Source organism: Procambarus clarkii, chromosome 2 (assembly GCF_040958095.1).
Source record: "Procambarus clarkii isolate CNS0578487 chromosome 2, FALCON_Pclarkii_2.0, whole genome shotgun sequence".
Classification (NCBI taxonomy): domain Eukaryota; kingdom Metazoa; phylum Arthropoda; class Malacostraca; order Decapoda; family Cambaridae; genus Procambarus; species Procambarus clarkii.
The window spans coordinates 46377806-46400938 of record NC_091151.1 but is presented as its reverse complement, the minus strand read 5'-3'; the positions used below and the strand labels follow the sequence as shown (position 1 = coordinate 46400938).

General features: G+C 38.5%; 1 protein-coding gene across 3 annotated transcripts in view; it reads left to right on the top strand.

Annotated features, from left to right (window-relative positions):
- LOC123748056 (sodium-dependent neutral amino acid transporter B(0)AT3) overlaps positions 1-17192 on the top strand; it is a 90014-nt gene extending 72822 nt beyond the window's left edge. For all 3 annotated transcript variants that reach the window (XM_069325267.1, XM_069325259.1, XM_069325253.1), the window contains 8 exons: positions 9409-9610; positions 10316-10500; positions 11312-11513; positions 12102-12261; positions 12513-12633; positions 13714-13856; positions 14024-14114; positions 15054-17192. In XM_069325267.1, coding sequence (XP_069181368.1) covers positions 9409-9610; positions 10316-10500; positions 11312-11513; positions 12102-12261; positions 12513-12633; positions 13714-13856; positions 14024-14114; positions 15054-15149 — 1200 coding nt within the window. In that variant the 3' untranslated portion in view covers positions 15150-17192. The remainder of the gene's footprint in view (positions 1-9408; positions 9611-10315; positions 10501-11311; positions 11514-12101; positions 12262-12512; positions 12634-13713; positions 13857-14023; positions 14115-15053) is intronic.
- Positions 17193-23133: the final 5941 nt, after the last annotated feature.

Sequence of the window (23133 nt, the reverse complement as noted above, 5' to 3'; positions counted from 1 at the left end):
AGACCTTCAGATGCAACCTGCACTTGAGGGACACCAGAGCATGTAGCTCTGGCCTGGAATATTCACCTAATAATGAATAAAATTAAACAAGAATTGCTTAGATAATTCTCACTCACTAAATTGAACCAAAGACGAAGAAACGTGATAGATAAAATAGGAACGTTCAAAACAATCGGTGAAATTGACAGAATGTACAAAAAATAATAACATAAAAATTAAATAGGCTTCGAGAAGTGATCGTATGGGTGAATTAGTTTATTAAAAAGCTTCTGATGAATGTATAACGATAAACATGAGGAATGAGCCATTGCATCGATTAATAGTGGATGGAAACGCGTAACGCGAGAGATGAGGCCCGGAAAAACAGCCACATCCTAAAGATGTGGTTGTTGAAAAGGACGTGCAGGTCGTTATGTTCATTGTAGTCGTGGAAATCTTGGAAATCATTGTGGATTGTAGATCATGGAGGATGTGCTTGTCATGGTAGTAGTGGTGGTGGTTGTGAGGTCGAGGAAGTAGTGGTCGTCTTGGTAACACGTGGTTATTGTTGTGTTTTGAAGATGCTGTAGTTGACATTGGAATCGTGTTGGTTGTGAAGGTCGTGATGATCGTGGTGTTCATGGTGGTCGTAGTGACCGTGGAGGTCGTGATGATCGTGGTATTCGTGGTGGTCGTGTACACTGAAACACAGGCGGAGGCTTGGTTGGCGGCTGTGCGGTGAAGAAAAGGTCATGCATAAATCATTTAGTGTGACCTTTAAACGGCTTTCCCTCGGTTCTTCTTTTTTAGGTCTCTCCTTTCTAGTTCAGTCCATGTGTCAATCTCTCTGTCTGACAGGCAGACAGTCTCTCTCTCTCTCTCTCTCTCTCTCTCTCTCTCTCTCTCTCTCTCTCTCTCTCTCTCTCTCTCTCTCTCTCTCTCTCTCTCTCTCTCTCTCTCTCTCTCTCTCTCTCTCTCTCTATCTCTCTCTCTCTCTCTCTCTCTCTATCTCTCTCTCTCTCTCTCTCTCTCTCTCTCTCTCTCTCTCTCTCTCTCTCTCTCTCTCTCTCTCTCTCTCTCTCTCTCTCTCTCTCTCTCTCTCTCTCTCTCTCTCTCTCTCTCTCTCTCTCTCTCTCTCTCTCCCTCTCTATCTCTCTGAAACGAAATTGTGAATGACAATGAACGTTATGGTGATAGAGGTGCTGGGACGGTTGCATTAGGTAGCAACTATTGTATCTGCATCGCTGATATTCAGGAATGGAAGAGTGAGGAAGTGAAAATAGGTGACGGAGGGGTGAGGAAGGAAGAGTGTTGGGTGAGGAATGAGTAGTGAGGGAGAGATGAGGAATGGGGGGAGATGAGAGTGTAAAGTAGGTAGGAGAAGTAAAGGAGGTACAACAATTCAGGAAATTATGTGGTCTCTCTACCGGATGACAGACAACGACTGCAGGTGATTTGTGACGAATGAGCGTCCTGTCTGGGACCAGATTCATCGAGGATTTACTTAAGCATGTACGAAACTTGTACATATTTCCTAATCATGGTGCTTTGTTTACATATATTAATCAATCTAAGCGCTCCTTAAGCACTGCGAGATTGTTAAAAACAATAATAATTTGGATCGTAATTGTTTCAAAGATCATAAACTGTTTAATAAACTTAAACCAATCCACCAAAATTGGAGAAAGAGATACAGGTTTCGTAATTAGTTGCATAAATGCTTGATGAATCCTGGCCCTGGTTGAGAAGACAGACAGGAAGACTGATTAATCAATTGGAGTTGAAGGAAATAATTAAGGCATCATTTGTGTCACCAGAGAGAAAGAAAATAGTGTGGGATGAGAGAAATTTCTAAAAAATAGTTCACTGGAAAAAAAAAGAGAAAGATGGGTATTGTAAAGTATAGAGGAAAAAGCGATATTAAGCAACGAGAAAAATAAACCTTGAAGAGTATGTAGATGTACGAGAGGGAGACTGGATGAGAACAGGCGTAGATGAAAATAGGGTAACAATAGTTGACCAGACCACACACTAGAAGTTGAAGTGACGACGACGTTTCGGTCCGTCCTGGACCGAAACATACTTTGTGTGGTCTGGTCAACATACTTCAGCCACGTTAGTGTGACTCATCGCCTGCACAGGGTAACAATAGGTAAATAACTATCAGAGGTCCCAGGAGCCTGACATCTATCATTAACTTGAAAAGAAGGTCAATAGAGAGTGACATCAGTAATCGGCTAAAAAGGTGCCAGGACTGGCGTCAGCAAACTTGACAAGGTGTTAAGACAGGAGTCAGCGACCATGCAAGACGGTGAAAACACAGAGGCGTTTGCTGCAGCAATTACAAAATGGTGTCAGAGAAGATTGACACTAATTGCCAAGAAGGTCATATACAGTTTCAACCTGAACACGGTGTCTCGAGAGTTAATGCACTCTAGACAAGGTGTTAAGAGTATTAAAAAATCAGAAAAAGGAAGATCGTTAGGTTAAAACGAGAAACAAAAGACAAGAATCAAGATGAAGAGTAACAGAAAGTGGAGAAGGAGGAAGAGGTAAATAGGAGAGAAGCAGAACAAAAGAAGGCCGTGGAAAAGGAAGATAAGGAGCAGGTGGAAGTGAAATAAGGGAAGGGGGAAGAAACGAAGGGAGGGAAGGGGGGTACATTTTGACGGCGTGGTTCAATTAGTATTCCATTCACATACTTGGTCGCCGGTAGGGAAAGTTTCCATCTCTATCTGAGTGTTGAGGAGAAGACGCTCCCAGACTGGTGCAGCATCATTAGCAGGGTGATGGGCAGAGGGGGTGGAGGGGGGAAAATAGGTGGTGAGAGGAGTGTGATAAAAGATGAGTGGGAAGGAGAGGCAAGAGGTAGTCGAGAAAGAGAGTGCGAGGGAAGAGGAGATGAGTGAGAGAGTGAGGAAAGTTGGAGGGAAGTGAGAGTGTTTGATATGGAAAGTGGGGATGTGTTTACAGTGGGAGTTAAAAAGAGTAGATAGTCGAGGTGAGAGAGAGAGAGAGAGAGAGAGAGAGAGAGAGAGAGAGAGAGAGAGAGAGAGAGAGAGAGAGAGAGAGAGAGAGAGAGAGAGAGAGAGAGAGAGAGAGAGAGAGAGAGAGAGAGAGAGAGAGAGAGAGAGAGAGAGAGAGTGTGTGTAGAGGGTAATGAGAGAGAGAGAGTGTTTATGTTGAGGGTAATGAGAGAGAGAGAGTAAAGAGTAATGAGAGAGCGAGAGTGTTTGGGGTGTGAGAGTTCAGAGGGTGAATGAGAGGACGAATACGTCTCCCTGCGTTTGTATGCGTGTGCCTGCAAGTTCTTGACTACCAGCAGCTGATAACAAAATCATCCCAGGAACATTTTTGTCCACAAAAGCAAAGATTTTTGCTCCACCGAGTTTTTTTTCCACGAAAGCAAAGTTTATTTAAATTTTTCCTGCATCATATTTCCAATAGGAAGGTCCATCCAACAGCATATGCTCACGTTCAGCATACACACATACACACACACACACACACACACACACACACACACACACACACACATACACACAGACACACACACACACACACACACACACACACACACACACACACACACACACACACACACACACACAATCACACACACACACACACACACACACACACACACACACACACACACACACACACACACACACACACACACACACACACACACACACACACACACACACACATACCAGAGACATCAGAGTGGCAATATGTCACCAGCGGAGTCTCAGAGGGCTCTGTACTTGGACCCATTCTGTTTCTAATATATGTAAATGATCTTCCAGAGGGTATGGACTCATTCCTCTCAATGTTTGCTGAAGATACAAAAATTATGAGAAGAATCAAGATGGATGAAAATAGACAGAGACTACAGGATGACCTGGACAAACTGGCGGAATGGTCTAGAAAATGGCTGCTAAAGTTTAACTCAGGAAAGTGTAAAATATTGAAATTAGGCGAAAGGAGCAGAAGGCTGAACACAAGGTACCATCTGGGAGGTGAAATCCTTCAAGAGTCAAATAGAGAGAAAGATCTGGGGTTTGATATCCAACCCGTTCTCGCAAATTCGTAAAGTCAATATTGACTTATTAACTACGTGCATAGGTGATATACTAAACATAATAGATACCCTTAAAAAGATTCATAGAAAACACCAACCTTACCTAACCTTGTTAGTATCTTAAGATAAGCATCTTATTGCTTCGTAATTACAATTATTACTTAACCTATACCTATTATAGGTTAGATAATAATTGTAATTACGAAGCAATAAGATGCTTATCTTAAGATACTAAATAGGTTAGGTAAGGTCGGTGTTTTCTATGAATCTTTTTAAGGGTATCTATTATGTTAAGTATGTCACCTATGCACATATTTAATAAGTCAATATTGACTTATTAAATTTGCGAGAACGGGTTGCAACATCACACCGAACCTGTCCCCAGAGGCCCACATCAAAAGGATATCATTAGCGGCATATGCTAGGTTGGCCAACATAAGAACTGCCTTTAGAAACTTGTGTAAGGAATCGTTCAGGACCCTGTATACCACTTATGTCAGACCAATCCTGGAATATGCAGCTCCTGCCTGGAGTCCATATCTAGTTAAACACAAGACAAAGTTAAGAAAGATTCAGCGGTATGCCACCAGACTTGTCCCGGAAATAAGAGGCATGAGCTACGAGGAAAGGCTGAAGGAGCTGAACCTCACGTCTTTGGAAAACAGAAGAAAAAGGGGAAACGTGATAACCACTTACACAATTCTCAGGGGAATTGACAGGGTGGACAAAGACAAACTCTTCAGCACGGGTGGAACACGAACAAGGGAACACAGGTGGAAACTGAGTACCCAAATGAGCCACAGAGACATTAGAAAGAATTTTTTCAGTGTCGGAGTAGTTAATAAATGGAATGCACTAGGAAGTGATGTGGTGGAGACTGACTCCATACACAGTTTCGAGTGTAGATATGATAGAGCCTAGTAGGCTCAGGAATCTGTACACTAGTTGATTGACAGTTGAGAGGCGGGACCAAAAAGGCAGGGCTCTTTCATTACTTTGCATTTACTTGGATTGAACTTCAGCAGCCATTTATTGGACCATTCATTTAGTTTGTCCAGGATCTTGTAGCCTCATACTATCATCCTCTGTTTTAATCCTCCTCATAATTTTTGCATTATCAGCAAACAGTGAGAGGAACGATTCTATACCCAATGGGAGATCGTTTACATATATCAGAAACAGTATAGGTCCAAGGACCTATACTATTCAGGTCCAAGGACCTGAACCTTGCGGGACTTCACTGGTGACGTCCCGCCAGTCTGAGACCTCGCCCCTCACAGTGACTCACTGTCTTCTACTGCTTAGGTACTCCCTTATCCAATGGAGTACCTTCCCTTTCACTCCTGCCTGCATCTCTAGCTTTTTCACTAGCCTCTTGTGTGGTACTGTGTCAAAGGCTTTCTGGCAATCCAAAAATATGCAGTCTGCCCACCCCTGTCTTTCCTGCCTGAGTTTTGCTGCCTGGTGGTAGAATTAATCCTGTTAAGCAGGACTTGCCATCCCTGAACCTATGTTAATTCTGTGTTACAAAGTTCTTTCGCTCCAGATGTTCCACTAACTTTTTTCGCACAATCTTCTCCATCAGCTTGCATGGTATGCAAGTTAGGGACACTGGCCTATAGTTCAGTGCCTAGTGTCTATTCCCCTTCTTGTATATCGGGACTACGTTAGTCGCTTTCCAAATTCTTGGCAGTTCCCCTGTTACCAGTGATTCGTTATACACTATGGTGAGTGGCAGGCACAGTGCTTCTGCTCCTTCCTTAAGTATCCAAGGGAAGATTCCTTCTGGGCCTATGGCCTTAATTGTCACATCCAACTCTAATAAAAGCTTGCTTACTTCCCCACTGGTAATCTCAAACTCTTCTAGATGAGTTTGTTTGCACACACACACACACTCCTCTAGTGTGTGTGTGTCTGTGTTGTGTGTGTGTGTGTGTGTGTGTGTGTGTGTGTGTGTGTGTGTGTGTGTGTGTGTGTGTGTGTGTGTGTGTGTGTGTGTGTGTGTGTGTGTGTGTGTGTGTGTGTGCGTGTGTGTGTGTGTGTGTGCGTGTGTGTGTGTGTGTGTGTGTGTGTGTGTGTGTGTGTGTGTGTGTGTGTGTGTGTGTGTGTGTGTGTGTGTGTGTGTGTGTGTGTGTGTGTGTGTGTGTGTGTGTCTATGTAGATTTTCATTTTCATGATGAAAAGTCGGAAGAAAGTTATAGCAAGAATTACACAACAGAGTTAATGACAACAAATACTCCGAAGTATTGGATTACTTAACACGAGCAACATAAAAGTAACCTGAATCCCACTCAGTATCTGCCGACAAGCATAACACCTAAATTCTCAGAAGGAAAATTCTCATGTGGATAACCCAAAGCAGTCACGGATCTGAATGTATTTGCCCGAGTCTGATCATTTCACTCCCTACATAGCAAAGGATCTATCTGCAGCCCGAAAAGACACAAAGACACGCTAAAAGAAGCCACAGATAGTAATCTACATGAATATGTCCAATCATCTCACTCCCCTTCCCTCCAAGCATCGATCGAAAGCCCAAAATGTAACAGGGAACCGCTAAAAGCAGTCCCGGATCACAACCCACATATACATGTTCGATCATCTCACTCCATCACCCTACTAGGATCGATCGGCAGCCCGAAGTGGAACAAAGAAGCGGGAGAATATGGATTTGTGGTGGAGGCAGAAGGTAGGTTAAAGGGGTGGTGTTGCTTCTGGCCAGCACCGGCTTCAGCTCTCCGTTCTCGACTCGTGCACATCAACTCTGCGCAGCTTCCAAGCGACCACGGAGTTCATGCGAGAATTCTTAAAGCGCTCAGTCTAATTTATTTTGTAGTGGCTCTTATATCTGAAAAATTTCAGTTTCGAAAGTACTGTTGTTTGCTTTTAGTTATATTAGGGAAATTATATATATATATATATATATATATATATATATATATATATATATATATATATATATATATATATATATATATATATATATATATATATATATATATATATATATATATATATATATATATATATATATATATATATATATATATTAAGCGTGGGCCTGGAAGTTGAGTATTGGTGGAATGAGTATTACACATTAACAATTGTGTCGCCATTGAATCAAATGAATCGCTACTGGATAGATCACACACCCTCAGTGCAAGGTCGTCACGAACATGAAACTCCACACGAAAAATTATGCTGAAGAATAATGCAAAATAAAATTTACTAAGCGCTTTCGCTTACTTTTTCTTCAGGGGATTACTGGGTTAAAGTAATTCTTGCATGTTTGATGTGCACTGATATGCATAAGATAGGTGAGGTTACCTTACGATGATAACTTATTTTAATTTATTCTGGTATTAAACGTAAGACTTATAAACCACTGGAGGTTTATTAAGGCTGCCTCAATAGCTTAGTGACACACAAACTAATGTTCTGAATTTAATTAGGGCCTACAAGTAATTCTCAGAGCATATAGATCGAAAGCGAAATACTTAGACTACTAAAACTTTGAAAGTCATGTTCAGAAAACAGATAGACTATTTTAACATGAGCTGTAGTTTTTTTTTAAATATACATATCTAATAGCCAGTTGGCTCTTAGAACAGACAGATACATATATGCAAGGACATACATTTAACACTAATGTATATAATACGCTTTCTCTGATCCGAATCCAAATTTATAATACAATACGGAATGCAACTCAGATATAAATGCAATGAGGTACAGATTGAGATCAAATACACATGACGTTTGAAAGACCTTATTCCAACATACACAGTTGCCTGGCATAGACTCAGTGACATATATGAATAGTATACACTTGGTATGAATAGGCTTCCGTTAATTTATAATTATTTATAATTACATACATATATTCATATATTACCAGATTGTCCCAAGTAAAAAAGCGTTCATACAAAAATTATAAACTAATGGAAATACTCATTTACATGCATTCTCCACTCACTGCTCTCTATCCCCATTTATCCATCCTTCTATCCTATACCTAATTACTTTCTTTCTACTTCCATTCACACCCCAACAATCCATCTTAAAGCATTTCTTTCTTGGACCTCCTTTCTCCTAACCATCATTTATATTTCTTCTAGAGGGGGCACTAATCAAACCAGTTCACATCATTATAAGAGAGGGGAATAAACACGTTTTATTGCACCCAAGACCATCTCCTCCGCCTATTCACGAGCGCAAAACACAGGCCAATTAGGACCTCATGGTGGTTCGGGGGCCTTTCAGCTCCATCCCTAGGGGGTTCTTAGCGAAGTCTCTCACTGATAGCATGCCTTTAGGAATTCCCATTTTCATTTCATTCACACAGCGGTTCGAATGCGTGGGCGGCTAAAAATCGATTGTGGTCGGATACGTTATATGCACTGAGCTACACGTGCCTTTAAAGGTTGAACTTAGACTCGGGGACTCGGGGACTAAACCTGGATTCGGGGATAACTTAATGGTCGTTTGAGACAAAGACTTTCACCTCATTACTTTTTATAGGGTATTTACTCCACAGGTTATGTATGTAGTATGTTTTGACCGTTTTCTGTCTGTCTTCAGATCATTGGAGTCCCTTATTATTCTCACTCTGCCGTGGTTCCTTATACACCTCTGATTCATCTGAGTCTTCACCTCTTAATCATGTTCTCCTGTTTTGCTTTTGTTTCTAAGGGTCAACATCTATTTTCTATCTACCTTACGTGTGTTTGTACTCACCTAGTTGCATTCAACTAGTTGTGCTTGCGGAGGTTGAGCTTCGGCTCTTTGGACCCATCTCGCAACTATCAATCAACTGGTGTACAGATTCTGGAGTCACACAACAGTGTTTGGGTAACAGTGTATATGAGTGCAGGTATGTATGTCATACAATCGAGACTCATGGGAGTCTTTTCTCCCATGAGATAATATCTCATAATGGTTTTTAGTGCGTCACCACAGAGTAGAAAGAATCTATCAAGCTTTCCCACGCTGTTTAATTTATGATCCCTTAACATTACCACTATGTTGATTTACAGCACGCTTCCCTCACCGGCTCCCTTCCCTTTTCCCCATTACTTTCTATTCTTACTATAATGCAAGATTTTTCTCCACCGCTACTGTTTAGGGGAAACATTCGCCCAAATGGGAAGGATTTTTCTTCGTGACAACCGTTTAGGGAAACAATCGTCCCAAGCGTTTAGAGCAAGGTTTTTTATTCCCAAGTGTTTACATTAAAATTCCTCATTATTAGAGTTTATTGCAATATTGTTTAGCTTGAGAGTCTGTGCTAAAGGCCAAGACAACAATTCGCAGTACCTCATTCACCCTATTTATCTGCACAGTGGGGCAAGATTCTGGACCCGACAGTGTGGCTGGAGGCCGGCACTCAGATCTTCTTCTCTCTGGGATTAGCCTTCGGTGGGCTGATTGCCTTCTCTTCTTACAACCCAGTTCACAATAACTGCTTCAGGGATGCAGTGGTTTGTGGTATCATCAACTGCTGCACCGCCATCTTTGCCGCCATCGTCGTCTTCTCTGTGCTAGGTGAGAGAGAGAGAGAGAGAGAGAGAGAGAGAGAGAGAGAGAGAGAGAGAGAGAGAGAGAGAGAGAGAGAGAGAGAGAGAGAGAGAGAGAGAGAGAGAGAGAGAGAGAGAGAGAGAGAGAGAGAGAGAGAGAGGGAGAGAGAGAGGGAGGGAGAGAGAGAGAGAGAGAGAGAGAGAGAGAGAGAGAGAGAGAGAGAGAGAGAGAGAGAGAGAGAGAGAGAGAGAGAGAGAGAGAGAGAGAGAGAGAGAGAGAAACGGTGATTACTAAATTAGATTCCCGAAGTCTAATGAGCTATGCAGATCACATTTCACACTTTGGCTGATTTCGCCTTATTTGGATGCTAATGATGGTGAAGAGGAAGCTACGGTTGTAACTGCGATTGAAAGCAATGGTAGTTGTTGTTGTTGTATATGAGGTAGAAGTAGTTGTAATTGTGACGCTTTAACATTAGTTGAGTTGTTAAACAAATTTCAGAACTAGTGATGAGAGCTGGGAATATTGTTACTATTCTAGGCATGGTCGAATATGTAGTGGTAGACGCTTTAGTGCTCAAGGTCCTAGCTGTTACGCCTCATGTGTTGTAGTAACGATGGTAGCTGCTTTGGCACATGTGCAGTCATAGTTAACTATATACAGAATTATACAAAAATGACCTAAAAATGCGATCTAGATGTTGAAAGTAAACCACGTCGTAATTCCCCATAGGTTTCAAGGCCCACGTCACCTTCGAGCATTGCATTGAGGAGAGAAATTCTATCCTCATGGAGCTCTTCAACACAACAGATATTGACCACATCGCTGCAGGAGAAATGATCACTGTGAACGGGACGAGAGTTGAGGGACCTATGCCAGAGTTACCGAAGTGCGACCTGCAGGAGACGCTAAAGAATGTGAGTTGTAATGATGTGGAGCCATGGCTATATCTTTTCATTAAAGGTGTGGTTAAGACTCATGTAACAAGATTTTATATTAACATTGCGTGGAAACCAGCTGATTTATGCGACAAGGTTTGGTGTTTCCTGTGTTTAAGATTTTTATTTGCTGTCACCTAACCTTGTACCCCATCAGTTTAATAATAAATTACACTAATCAACATTTATCTGGATCATTTACTACCGGAAGATTTGTATGTACGATTGTATGATAATAAATGCATTGGAGATTTATAGGCTGCATTTCTTCCAATGTCAATATTACTCCTTTATACAGCATTCATATCCCACCCTGCTCTATGATTCCTGCTATATATACACTGAACAACCATGATATACTATTATATATACAAACCAACAACTATTACACAATCCTGAGGGTCTCTTGCAATTACATAAAACCAGCACTGGTTTTATGTAATTGCATAAATTACATAAAATTACGGAAGTTTACATAAAAATTACTGAAATTACATAAAATTACCATAATTATGTAATTGCATAAATTAAATTTATACCAATTTCATCATTAACTTTCTCACATGAACTAATTCCTGAATAAATGCTCTACACAGCATTTAATCAAATTTCGCCTACTCCATACAAACTCATTATTTTCCAGTGACCTTCGCTATTCACTTTGTCATGTGCTGCCTTCTTTGTTAATAAATATAATTTTGTCTTTGCCATCATTCTCAAGTACCTTTTTAACTGGCTGTCTGAATGTAATTACCTGATCCATGCTCCATCTCTCTCTCTCCTCATCAAGTCAGCGTCAGGGACGGGTCTAGCCTTCATCGTCTTCACTGAGGCCATCAACCAGTTTCCCTGGGCGCCGCTCTGGTCAGTTCTCTTCTTCCTCATGCTCTTTACCTTGGGCATCGACTCAGAGTTTGGCACGCTAGAGGGTGTCATCACCTCCGTCGTCGACCTCAAAGTCTTCCCCAACATCAGGAAGGAGATCCTCACAGGTAGGAGAGGTGCTGGGCGGTGTTTATAGAAATATTTTATACAAATTGAGAATGTATGAGAAACAAAGTAATAGTTCATATGAGAGTGATTTGAGAATATCTAAGAAACTAAGTAGATATCCCTGGAGAATATCTGGATTACGAAAGTATTTCTTATTATCATGGAAAATATCCTCTCATCTCGGATAGGTCATTGGTATATATCACTTGCTGTGAATGACATAAAGGTATAGTTTATAGTATTTCATATACTGCGTTTACATGAATTAATCATGTAAACTTCAGGACTGATTGATTTCCTAGTTTCTGTGATTGCAACATCTCCAAATGAGGCAATCACATTTGGAGATGTTGCAATCACAGTAGTGAGACTGATTGATGATATATAAATAAAAATTAACAATTGAATTATATAAATTTTAATGTGTTTGTTGTATTCGGCTCTGTCGATTTGTTGTATATTTTTTCATGTTGTAGTCCCTCAAGGTGTGGATTTTTACCCAAGAATATTTTGGTATTGCTAACTTTCCCCCTAAAGAAGCATGCCATTTTCTGCTTTTGAAATATTATGATTTTCCTTTTCAAAAGCTATTATTTGCTGCATCTGCTGCGCCATCAGTATGGTCTTTGCTCATGGGGCTGGCAACTATGTATTCATCCTCTTCGATGACTTCTCCGGCAACATTCCACTTCTCATCGTCGCCTTCTTCGAGTGTGTATCCGTCTCGTATGTCTACGGCTTGAAGAGGTGAGGCTTTCGTCTCCGACGTAATATTTCAACTAATCTATTCAGAAGGGCCTCTGTCTAAAAGAAATATTTTGTTTATATGTCACTGTATATCTTCTCCTATGCCAATAGATATTTCTTCCCATATATCTCCACCCATATCTCTAGATATCTCCACCGGTGCCATTATATATCTTCTCTCGTGTTACCAAATTCTGGAAGCCGTATCAGTGCGTCTTTACATCCCAGTAAGTTAATGTGTCTTACCCCAGGTTTAGTGATGATATAGAGCTGATGATTGGGAGCAGACCTAGCGGATTCTTCCTTCTCTGCTGGAAGTACATTTCCCCAGCGGTCATGTTGACCATCCTCGGCTCCTCCGTTATCAAACAGGTGAGGAAAGACCAAACAATATCAACCGATGAGTTCGTTGGTTTCTGTACTTTCAAGGTCCTTATTACTCATGTTAACTATTCATTTTTGTTTATACTTTAAGGTATTTGATCAAGAGTTAGTATTTTTTCATGATGCTTGGTTACTATTTGAAAGATTTTCAATAGGTTTATTCAAGACTCACTAGGACTTTGCCCAGGATCATATATATTTTTAAAGTGCTTTTTTGTTCTTTGGAATATTTTTGTTTTAATTTATTTGTTTAGATATTTGTCTATACTTATAATACTTTCATGATGCTTTTTCATGTCATTATGCTTTAGAATGTAGTTATTCATAGTATGTTAAAAATGTCTGTTTATGAAAGGCTATATTTCTAGACGGTATATTACTTATTCAAATTTTGAAGGGGAATACTCATGGCATAATATTTTACTCAAGGCTTAAAATGCTTTCATCATATTTACTCAAGACATGTTAGACTTTAATGATGTTTGCTCAAGGCCTTTTATACTTACATGATTTTGCTCAAGGCCTTTTATACGTTCATAATGTTTGCTCAAGACTTGTTATACTTTCACGATGTTTGCTCAAGACTTGTTATACTTTCACGATGCTTGCTCAAGACTTGTTATACTTTCACGATGCTTGCTCAAGACTTGTTATACTTTCATATTGGTGCATACTTCCGTTATGTTTGATCAATTCTTGTTATACTTTAATGATATTTTCTCAATGCTTTTATACTTTAATTTTTTGTCTCTGTTTCTTATACTTTTATGGTGCTTGTACAAGTTTTGTTATACTTTAATGATGTTTGCACAAAGCCTGTTATACTTGGATGATGCATGCTCAAGGCTTATTTTACTTGCATGATGCCTACTTAACGCTTGTTATACTTGCATGGTGCATGCTCAAGGTTTGTCTTATCTGCATGATGCCGACTTAAGGCTTGTTATACTTGCATGATGCATACTCAAAGCTTGTTACTCTTCCAGGTATTTATTCACGAGTCTTGCCATAATTTTAGGTGACAAGCTATCCCTTCCACAGTTGCTTAGGTTGTGTAATATCCCACAGGTGGTGAACGGGTCGAGCTACATGGCTTGGGATGCAAACGAGGGCGTAGTGACGTTCGAACAGTGGCCGCACTGGGCGTGGGGGCTGGTGGCTGTGTTGGTTCTCATCTCAGCTCTCTGGATACCCGGCATCGCCCTCACCAGGTGAGGAGAATAGTTGAAGGGTAGTGAGGGCAATAAAAGGGGGTAGTGATATAAGGGGAGTAGTAGAAAGGAAGTGATGTAGGGATAGTGATGGATCAGTGGAGATGGGGCATGGTACAAGTACCTCGAAGGTACTAGTTGGTTAACACTGGTCATGGTTCTTGCAGGCTTTGTGGAATTCACATCATCCAAGACGATGAGCCAGCTTGGTTCCCTGCAGAAGAATTAAGGGAATTTCACACCGTCGTTCCTCACAAGGTCAGTCATCAGTCTCTGGCGAGCATACACACAAAATTCTATGTTCATTTATTGCTAACTCTTCCTTAAACTCGTAGTATTTGTAGATAGACATTTCGTTATCTCGTTTACCTCGTTTTAGTCTTCTAAGTGCAATAGAAATGCTAGTGATTTGTAATATTTACTCAGTTTACCATTTTTTATTTTCGTTAGTGAAACAAAAAGCAACCTAAGATTATTAATAAAATAGTATTATCTTTTTAATTACTCAATTTCATGAGAACTTTTGAAATGGTATGGATTAATCTGGAATACATAATTATTAACATAATTTTCTTCTAAGATATATATATATTTGAATCAAAAACTTCGACTGGAAAAAATTTAATTAACATTTGATTACCAAAGTTTTACCTAAATAAATAACTCAGAAGAGGGGGGTAGCTAAATATATGATCATGAACATTTCATATTATGGTTTTAACTTATTGAGGCTCTCAAAATGAACGATAGATAGGCTTTCAGAACAAAAGAAATAAACTTTCAAAAAGGATAGTAGACAAGCTTTCAAAAGGGATTTTGTTCATGATTGTGCAACAAGCTACCAGGTTAAATATAAGGTTTGGGTTCAATAGATTGTTTCAGTAGTAAGCTAGACATATATATATATATATATATATATATATATATATATATATATATATATATATATATATATATATATGTATATATATATATATATATATATATATATATATATATATATATATATATATATAATATATAAATATATAATAGTATGGTAATATTTTGCAGGTATCTAGAATGGGCCATAAACGTTCAGCAGTTTCCCTAACTCATATATTCTTATGTTTAACTGTTCTATTTCCGTTCACCTACTATTTTAAGTAAAGATCACGTACCATTTCAAGTGCACGTCAATTACGATTCCTGTTGCAGGTTACGTACGTGGAGCAAAAACTCTTCTGTATTCACGAGGACGGCAGTGAGGGTTTGTGCTGTCCCATCGGCGCCCCGCCCAAGGAAAATGTCTAAGAGTACGAGAGGTTGTAGGGGTATACAATTCTTGCTCTTGGGAGAAAGAAAGTTAATAAGTTGCCTGTGTGTAGACAGGTGTACTCCGAGATCCATTGACAGAAAGTGACTGACAGGAGTGTTTTTTTTTTTAACAAGTTGAAGGAAGAAGAGCGAGGCGCGAAAGCACAATCATTGCTTCACCTGATGGGAAAGTCATTGTCACAGTACTAAGCCTCATTTTCATTGCCTAGTCAAATAAAAATTGAGAGATATATTTGCATAATATTATGGCCAAGGCTTTGCTTTGTACTTTGTTTTAGCTTGAAATATAAAATTTATTGTTGTTGTTTTATTAGTTGCTAATATAGTTAAGGCTGAAATGGCTCCAATAACAGATATAATGAAAACTATGCCACATATATTTCCCCATTCCCAGATGTGCTGAAAGTTATTAACTTCTCACTCTCATTGACTAAAAGGTCCCGCTCCTGGGTTAATGCTACTCTGTAGTGTGAACTTTGTCAAGCACTTGTAAACGAATGTGTTACGATTTGGATTTGAGGACAATATTATGAACATAGAAATGCATTTAATTTGCAAATAAAACAGGTATTTTAAGATGTATAGTACTGATTATTAAACTAAGCTAATCTTCATTGTCGCCAGCAGGAACTGTATAGTACGGGTAGAGTTTTGCAAGTGTATGGGGGATATTTACATGATGGGAGAATTTCTTTATAAAGTACTGATGTGATACTGCTGCTAGTCTACCTCTTTGTAGAATTATTCTTAGCTGGTAGGGATGGGGGGTGGTTTGTTAAGTGATGCACTCGTGAATTGGATAAACACATTGACACACAGACACACAGACACACACACATACACACACACACACACACACACACACACACACACACACACACACACACACACACACACACACACACACACACACACACACACACACACACACACCAAAGACCAAAGAGCAAAGAGCCAGAGCTCAACCCCCGCAAACACAACTAGGTGAGTACACACACACACACACACACACACACACACACACAGGTGGAGGCTGACTCCATACACAGTTTTAAAAGTAGATATGATAGAGCCCAGTAAGCTCAGGAACCTGTACACCAGTTGATTGACAGTTGAGAGGCGGGACCAAAGAGCCAAAGATCAACCCCCGCAAGCACAAATAGGTGAGTACAAATAGGTGAGTACACACACACACACATACACACACACACACACACACACACACACACACACACACACACACACACACACACACACACACACACACACACACACACACACACACACACACACACACACACACACACACACTTACACACACACACACACACACACAACAAACACACACACAACAAACACACACACAACAAACACACACACAACAAACACACACACACACACACACTCACACGCAGAACACTCACCGACCTATTTTCTCAATCATGTCTTCTGGTCTAGTTACCAACCATCCCTTGGATGTACTCAACAATGGCTGTCACACTCCACGTTACATGTTTAGTGTTAAGTGAGTGGAAACGTTGCCCATAAGCTTCTACCCTGCTTCACTGTAAGGACAGCAAATAAGTGGATCAAACGAATGGCAGAAATGTTATGACCTGCCACCATCCACAATTTTAAACCCATGTGTCACAAGAAACAAAGAGGGCAGGATTTACTTAATTAGGTGACCTAATTATGAAAATGTTTAAGCCAGGAACTGTCGTTTGACCCTGCAAACTCTATCAGTTAAATACTGTGAGTGTAAGACACACATAGAAACAAGCACAATCACACCCATTCGTGCTGACCTAGACAACGCAAAGTACACATACAATCTCAAGTCCAGCAATATTGCTGGACTTGAGAATTATCAACCTCTGGAGAGTTAAAAGATCCTGGCACTAGCTTACTAACCCAATAGCAAGTATGCTTATTAATTGTCAGTGTAAATACACCCATGAGCAGGGTGCACTTATCGGTACATATTTTCCTTCTATTCAGTGATAATAGTGCACAACAAACTTGATTAATATATATATATATATATATATATATATATATATATATATATATATATATATATATATATATATATATATAACTTGCAACTCTGATAACTGTAATGCTTCCTGCTGACGACATTGAAAACTGGATGAGTACACAGGAAACGAGTTGGAAATCAAATAATGGGAGGGGGGGGGAGCACAACAAATGGGTGGGAGGGGCACAACAAATGGGTGAGAGACAAAAATATGGGATAGGTATTTAAACGACAACAACGTCGAATGTGTAGCGATGTATAATGTTTCGGAGAGACAAATAGGATGGAGACCAAGATATCAGGATAGGAGACACAAGATAGCAGGGTGGGAGACAGAAAAGAACAGGATGGGAGAGACAAGATAAAAGGATGAACGTCAAGGTATCGGCATGGGAGACACAAAACTAGATGGGAGAAGATACACGATAACGGGATGTGAGACACACGATAGCAGTATGGAAGACACGACAGAAGGAAATCAGAGATTAGAATATATGCCGTAAAAAGAAGAAGGTTAAAGGTAGAAAATGGGATCACTGAGAGACAATACACACTTAATAAGTGTGACACTTGATAAACATAGACCTGAATTGGACACACAGAGACTGAAGGAATCAGAAACACAAAAAGGGAGGGCGTGAAAACATTGAAAATGGGAGGAAAGGAAACATTGAAAATAGGAGAGAAGGTAAATATTGAAAAATAGGAGGCATGGGAAACAATGAAAATGAGAGGTAAGGGAATTACTGAAAATAGGAATATAGGGAAACACTGAATATGGAGGGGGGGATGGAAGGAAACATTGAAAGTAGTAGAGAAGTTAATCATTGAAAACTGGAAGGTAGGGGAATCACTGAAAATAGGAAGCCAGGGGAAACAAAATGAGCCAGGGAGTGGAGACTATATTTGGTTCATAAAATGCTTGCTCAATATTATTGAAAGGATTGCAGGCTTGTGGATGTTATCTTCCGAACTTTGCTTTCCATGCAGCGGCCTCCATGGGCCAGTTTGCAAGCAGACTCTCATGGGTGGAAAAAAAACGCGTGCAACACAAATCCCTGAGTTAAGAAGTGCCTCTTATTGCTTGTTTGATTGTTATTAATGAAAGTTAATTACAGCTGGTTGCCAAACTATGTTGAAAAACTGTTTGTTACACAATTTAGGAAAATAATAATAATCCACTTTTCTCTGAGTGTTTCATTAATGTTTACTGGTGATGATATAGCAATGTATAGCTCTAGAGGGACGTATATGTATATACTGTAGCTATACATGGTGGGTGGGTGTCATAGATATAGTTATGCTAGAACATTGTTGATGGTTCGTTCCGGCAGACCCAACAGGCGCAGCACTAAGAGAAATGGGCTCAGATACGGTTCCTATTTGTGGAGGATTATGAGTTATTTCTTAAATGTATTTGATACAGCTACGTGTAAATATTGACACTTTAAACCTATATTTTCATGAAAACACATTGTAAGCACACACACACACACACACACACACACACACACACACACACACACACACACACACACACACACACACACACACACACACACACACACACACACACATATGCATATATAGCAAGCCAATATGCGAACTGTTGGAGTTTCAGTTATATATACATATATGTATATAATATATATGTGTTAATTAACATATAAGTCACCTTAACATTAAATGTTATTTTTGGAATACCATACAACTAATAATTAAAGAATGACGCATAATTCTCATACTAAAAAGAGAATCAGTTACTCGGCCATTGTTTACAAGCGATCATATGTTATCATCTGAGCGCTATAACGTTACTGTGCCCGCTGGGTTAGCCTGTAGACTCTGCAATAATCTTACTTCTAAGGCATCACTGTCGGTATGCAATTGTTTGTACATTATTTTTTAGCGCGGTGTCCGTGAGTTTGCGTGACCCCGCGAAAATTTGTAATGGCAAATTATCCAAAAGGGAAAGATATGAAAATAATTTCAAGACTGCGTTATTTACCAGGATATGAACCATTGTTCTTTGTTTATCTTGTTGGCAGATCTGAAGCAGCGCCTTTTGTTATGACCTTCTGTGTGTGGTTTATATATATATATATATATATATATATATATATATATATATATATATATATATATATATATATATATATATATATATATATATATATATATATATATAATACATATTCTTCATCCTCAATTTGAATTTATTCCGTGCAAAAAAATGTAATAATTATTTTATTAGGGGAATTTTTACAAATGTGTACAGAACATTTGGAGTATGTGAGACTGACCATGTATCTATATAAAATTTTCAAGTGTTTGTGCCTTTCGATAAGCGCATCTTTCCTACCCAGCAAAGTGTGCTGATCAAAAGGAATAGAGAAGTCGAAAGAAACTTAGTTGAATCAGATTATTGTTATTGTAATAGTGAGAGGGAAAGGTATGCATATAAATATATTCCTGAAATGTTTTAAGCAATAGGATGTAATCAATTTCACGTTCTGGGCATTTGCTAAAAACGTGTGCTGACACTAGATTATAAGACGCATTATGTAAGTCAACCTGATAGCTTACTAAACATACATGTATTCTTAAAGAAACTTAATTGTATCCAGAATCCATTGTTTATCCCCTCCTGCTTTGGTCGAGGTAACACAAGATCAATGTTACCATTACCACAGCAGGAGTGGGATCCACTAATCAAATATTGTAAGTACTGGCTAAGTGCCTTCAAGTCTCCATGAATGTTCGTAAGGACATCGTATATTACTACAGCTTCCCGTAGTCTAGTGGATAACACGCGTGTCTGTTAATGCTACAAACTTGAACTGTTTTCTCCCTATTGCCTCAACATGTTCAGTGTGTGTGTGTGTAAACATACTGAGTGCTTTGGAAAAGAAAGTAGCTTCTTGCTCTCCAATCACGCCCGACACAGACAACTAGATGCAGATAAGCACTAACAAGAGATATTTAAATGATTATGAAAAGAGTTTTCCCGGGTGCAAGCAATATATATATGTCGGTCGTGTTGGGGATGCCGCTCGGAAGCTGTGACCATCAGAGCAGCGTTGTGCGCATGAGTGAGTATGAGGTATACACATGAGACAGAGATGTGATATGTATTTGCGGGTGGGCCAGAGGTGTACAGAGCTGAGATAAGGGTATACACGACCGAAACAAGGGATTTAAACAACAGAGACAGAGGTATTCACTAGTGACAGATATATATATATATATATATATATATATATATATATATATATATATATATATATATATATATATATATATATATATATATATATATATATATATATATATATGGGTTAATCAGAGTTTTACGCGAGTAAACCTAAGGCGAACACGAGTGCCAAGGATGCAAACGATCGTACTGAAACACGGGTGTTCATCATCGAATGAGACTCAGATACGTACCGGATCATCTGTCAGGAAAGATTTGCACAACAGCTTCAGTGATTTAAAGTATACTCAACTGTCAATAAATGATAGGGGCACATATAGTCTAAGTCTGGAAGTATACCCTTGCGTCTCTGAATCAAACCATAAGTTCATTTCCATCGAACAGGTTTGAAGAACAATTTTTCGGGACTAATATATATAATTATTTTCCTGCCCACTAGTTGAAGGAGAGACCAGCGAGAGTAATGTACGATACTAATTTTTTTCGACAACCTGTGATATATTTTTGGGCCAAGATTTTATCTATTGATTATTTTTTTAAGAAGCAAAATCACGTTCTTCCAAGAAACCTCCACAAGAGTTAAGGCCTCAAAAAAACAAAACAAATATAATCCGAATTTTGTCCACTTTGCTTCCGCGATAGAAGGCTAGAAATTATCACAACGCTCCCCAATGCACGTTTGATTATTCTTTATTGAATTTTCGTTCATCACAGAGTACGAAGAAGCTCCCTGAAATACTTCAAGCTTAATGTGCATCTACGAGCTAATGTTTACCAAAAAGAAGGCCTACTACAAAATCACGACATTTTTTATATATATATATATATATATTTTAAGCTGATTTTAATAGCTAGGGTCACGCGTTTGTAGCTAAAGTATGTGTGTTAATCCCCACCACGAAGTTTCTATGCATACACTTTGATTTCAATGTGTAAGTGGAGCTTAAATAAATAAGAATGTGTACATAATGGCTGGCTGAGTGCGTAATTGAGGCAAATTGAAGCAAAGATCCATTCCCTCTTCCATGTTATTTTAACTGAGTTCTACATCACCCTAAGAACATGACATAATTTGAAAGATACTTCAAGAATATATTCATAAAATGCCGAGTATATGCTTTTTTATGTAAGTTAATTTGGTAACTTTATTTATCAGAGAGGAGATTTATACGCAGTTTTAAATCTCCATAATATTTTTTTTTTGTCCAAGAGTCAATGTTTTGATAAAGACGTATTGAGCTCGTGCCAGGCGGTCCAGTTTGTTTTGTGATTACTGAAAATAATTACCAATAAAACTTTCTAAATTATGATCATTTTTATTTAATCTCCTTCTTTGTATATGTTTATTAAAATCCTATTTTATTATTGTATATTAATTTCGCTAATTGGTACTTTGTTTTTCATATTCATAGTTATTAAATGTAATTTTTCAATGTCATTTGTTATTTCTTGTATTTTTCCTCCTTATTATCAAATTAATTTCTCATTCTTTTCATCTATTTTTTCTGTTATTCTCAATCATTTTTCTTATGTCCCCTATTTACTACAGCATCGGCTGCTATATGTCACAAATTCAGTATCTGTGATCACTGACATCAGATATCACCCTTCTTGAAAAAGATTTACCGAAATGTTTAAAAAAAAACATTAGCAGATAATTAAAAATGTTTTGAACTAGTTTAATGGTTAATAAAGAAGCATTATGTGATTGATTTTTTACGAAATAGTTGTTTGTCGTCGTTTTATTAGAATATATTCTTACTAACGTTGCTGTTATTGTTTTCATTTGTTTGTTTCCCTGTTGTCATTATTAATTTTCTCCTTAATTTCTAAGCAATGCATAGAAGATTTCGGCCAAAACTATAGCTTTTCTAACAGATTTTAAAACATCGTGTAATCGAATACAAGTGCAAATTCCAGCAACTAAAAACTGTTTCAGTATCTAAGCCTCTCTGTTGCAGCTAATAATTTCCTGTTTGAAACGGTGCAATGGTAATAATTTCCTGTTTCTTAGAAACGCTGCAACACGTAACAAATTCATGTTGCTTCGAAACGCTGCAACAGGTTATAGTTTCCTGTTTCTTGGAAACGGTGCATTAGCTAATAATTTCCTGTTGCTTGAAATCTTTACAGCAGGTAATAATTTTCTGTTGTTCGGGAACGGTGCATCAAGTAAAAATTTCCCTGCTGTTAGGAAATAATTTCAAGATACTAAGAAGCGATAAAGCATTTAAAATATTTTAATGGAAAGTAAGATTTTTTTTAGTAGCTCAGAAATTATTTCTTTCGGGTCCAGACAAGTTTTAATTGGAGGATTTTTTTTTTTACTTAAGTAGTAATTTAGAAATATTCCAACACAAATTATATTTAATCATTTATTAAAAAATCTCCAAACCCAAAAAAGCAAATAGCTGTTATATATTGTAGTAAGCATAAACGTTTCAAAGTAAAAACGTATATTATTCCAATGACTGAGCAACTTTTACAAACTTACAAACGATGTAAGATTTAACAATTGTCCAAGTACTGAAGTTTTTAGTACATCAAATGTTTCAATTTGCCAAGAAAACGTATAGGAGCAACGAAACGTTCATATAATTACATTAAAAGCGTTTTATTAGCTAATAGTAAATACAAAATCCTTTCGGATTTATAAATCGTTGTATTAGCTGAAAACCGTTCCGGTAGCTTAGAAAAATTCCAGT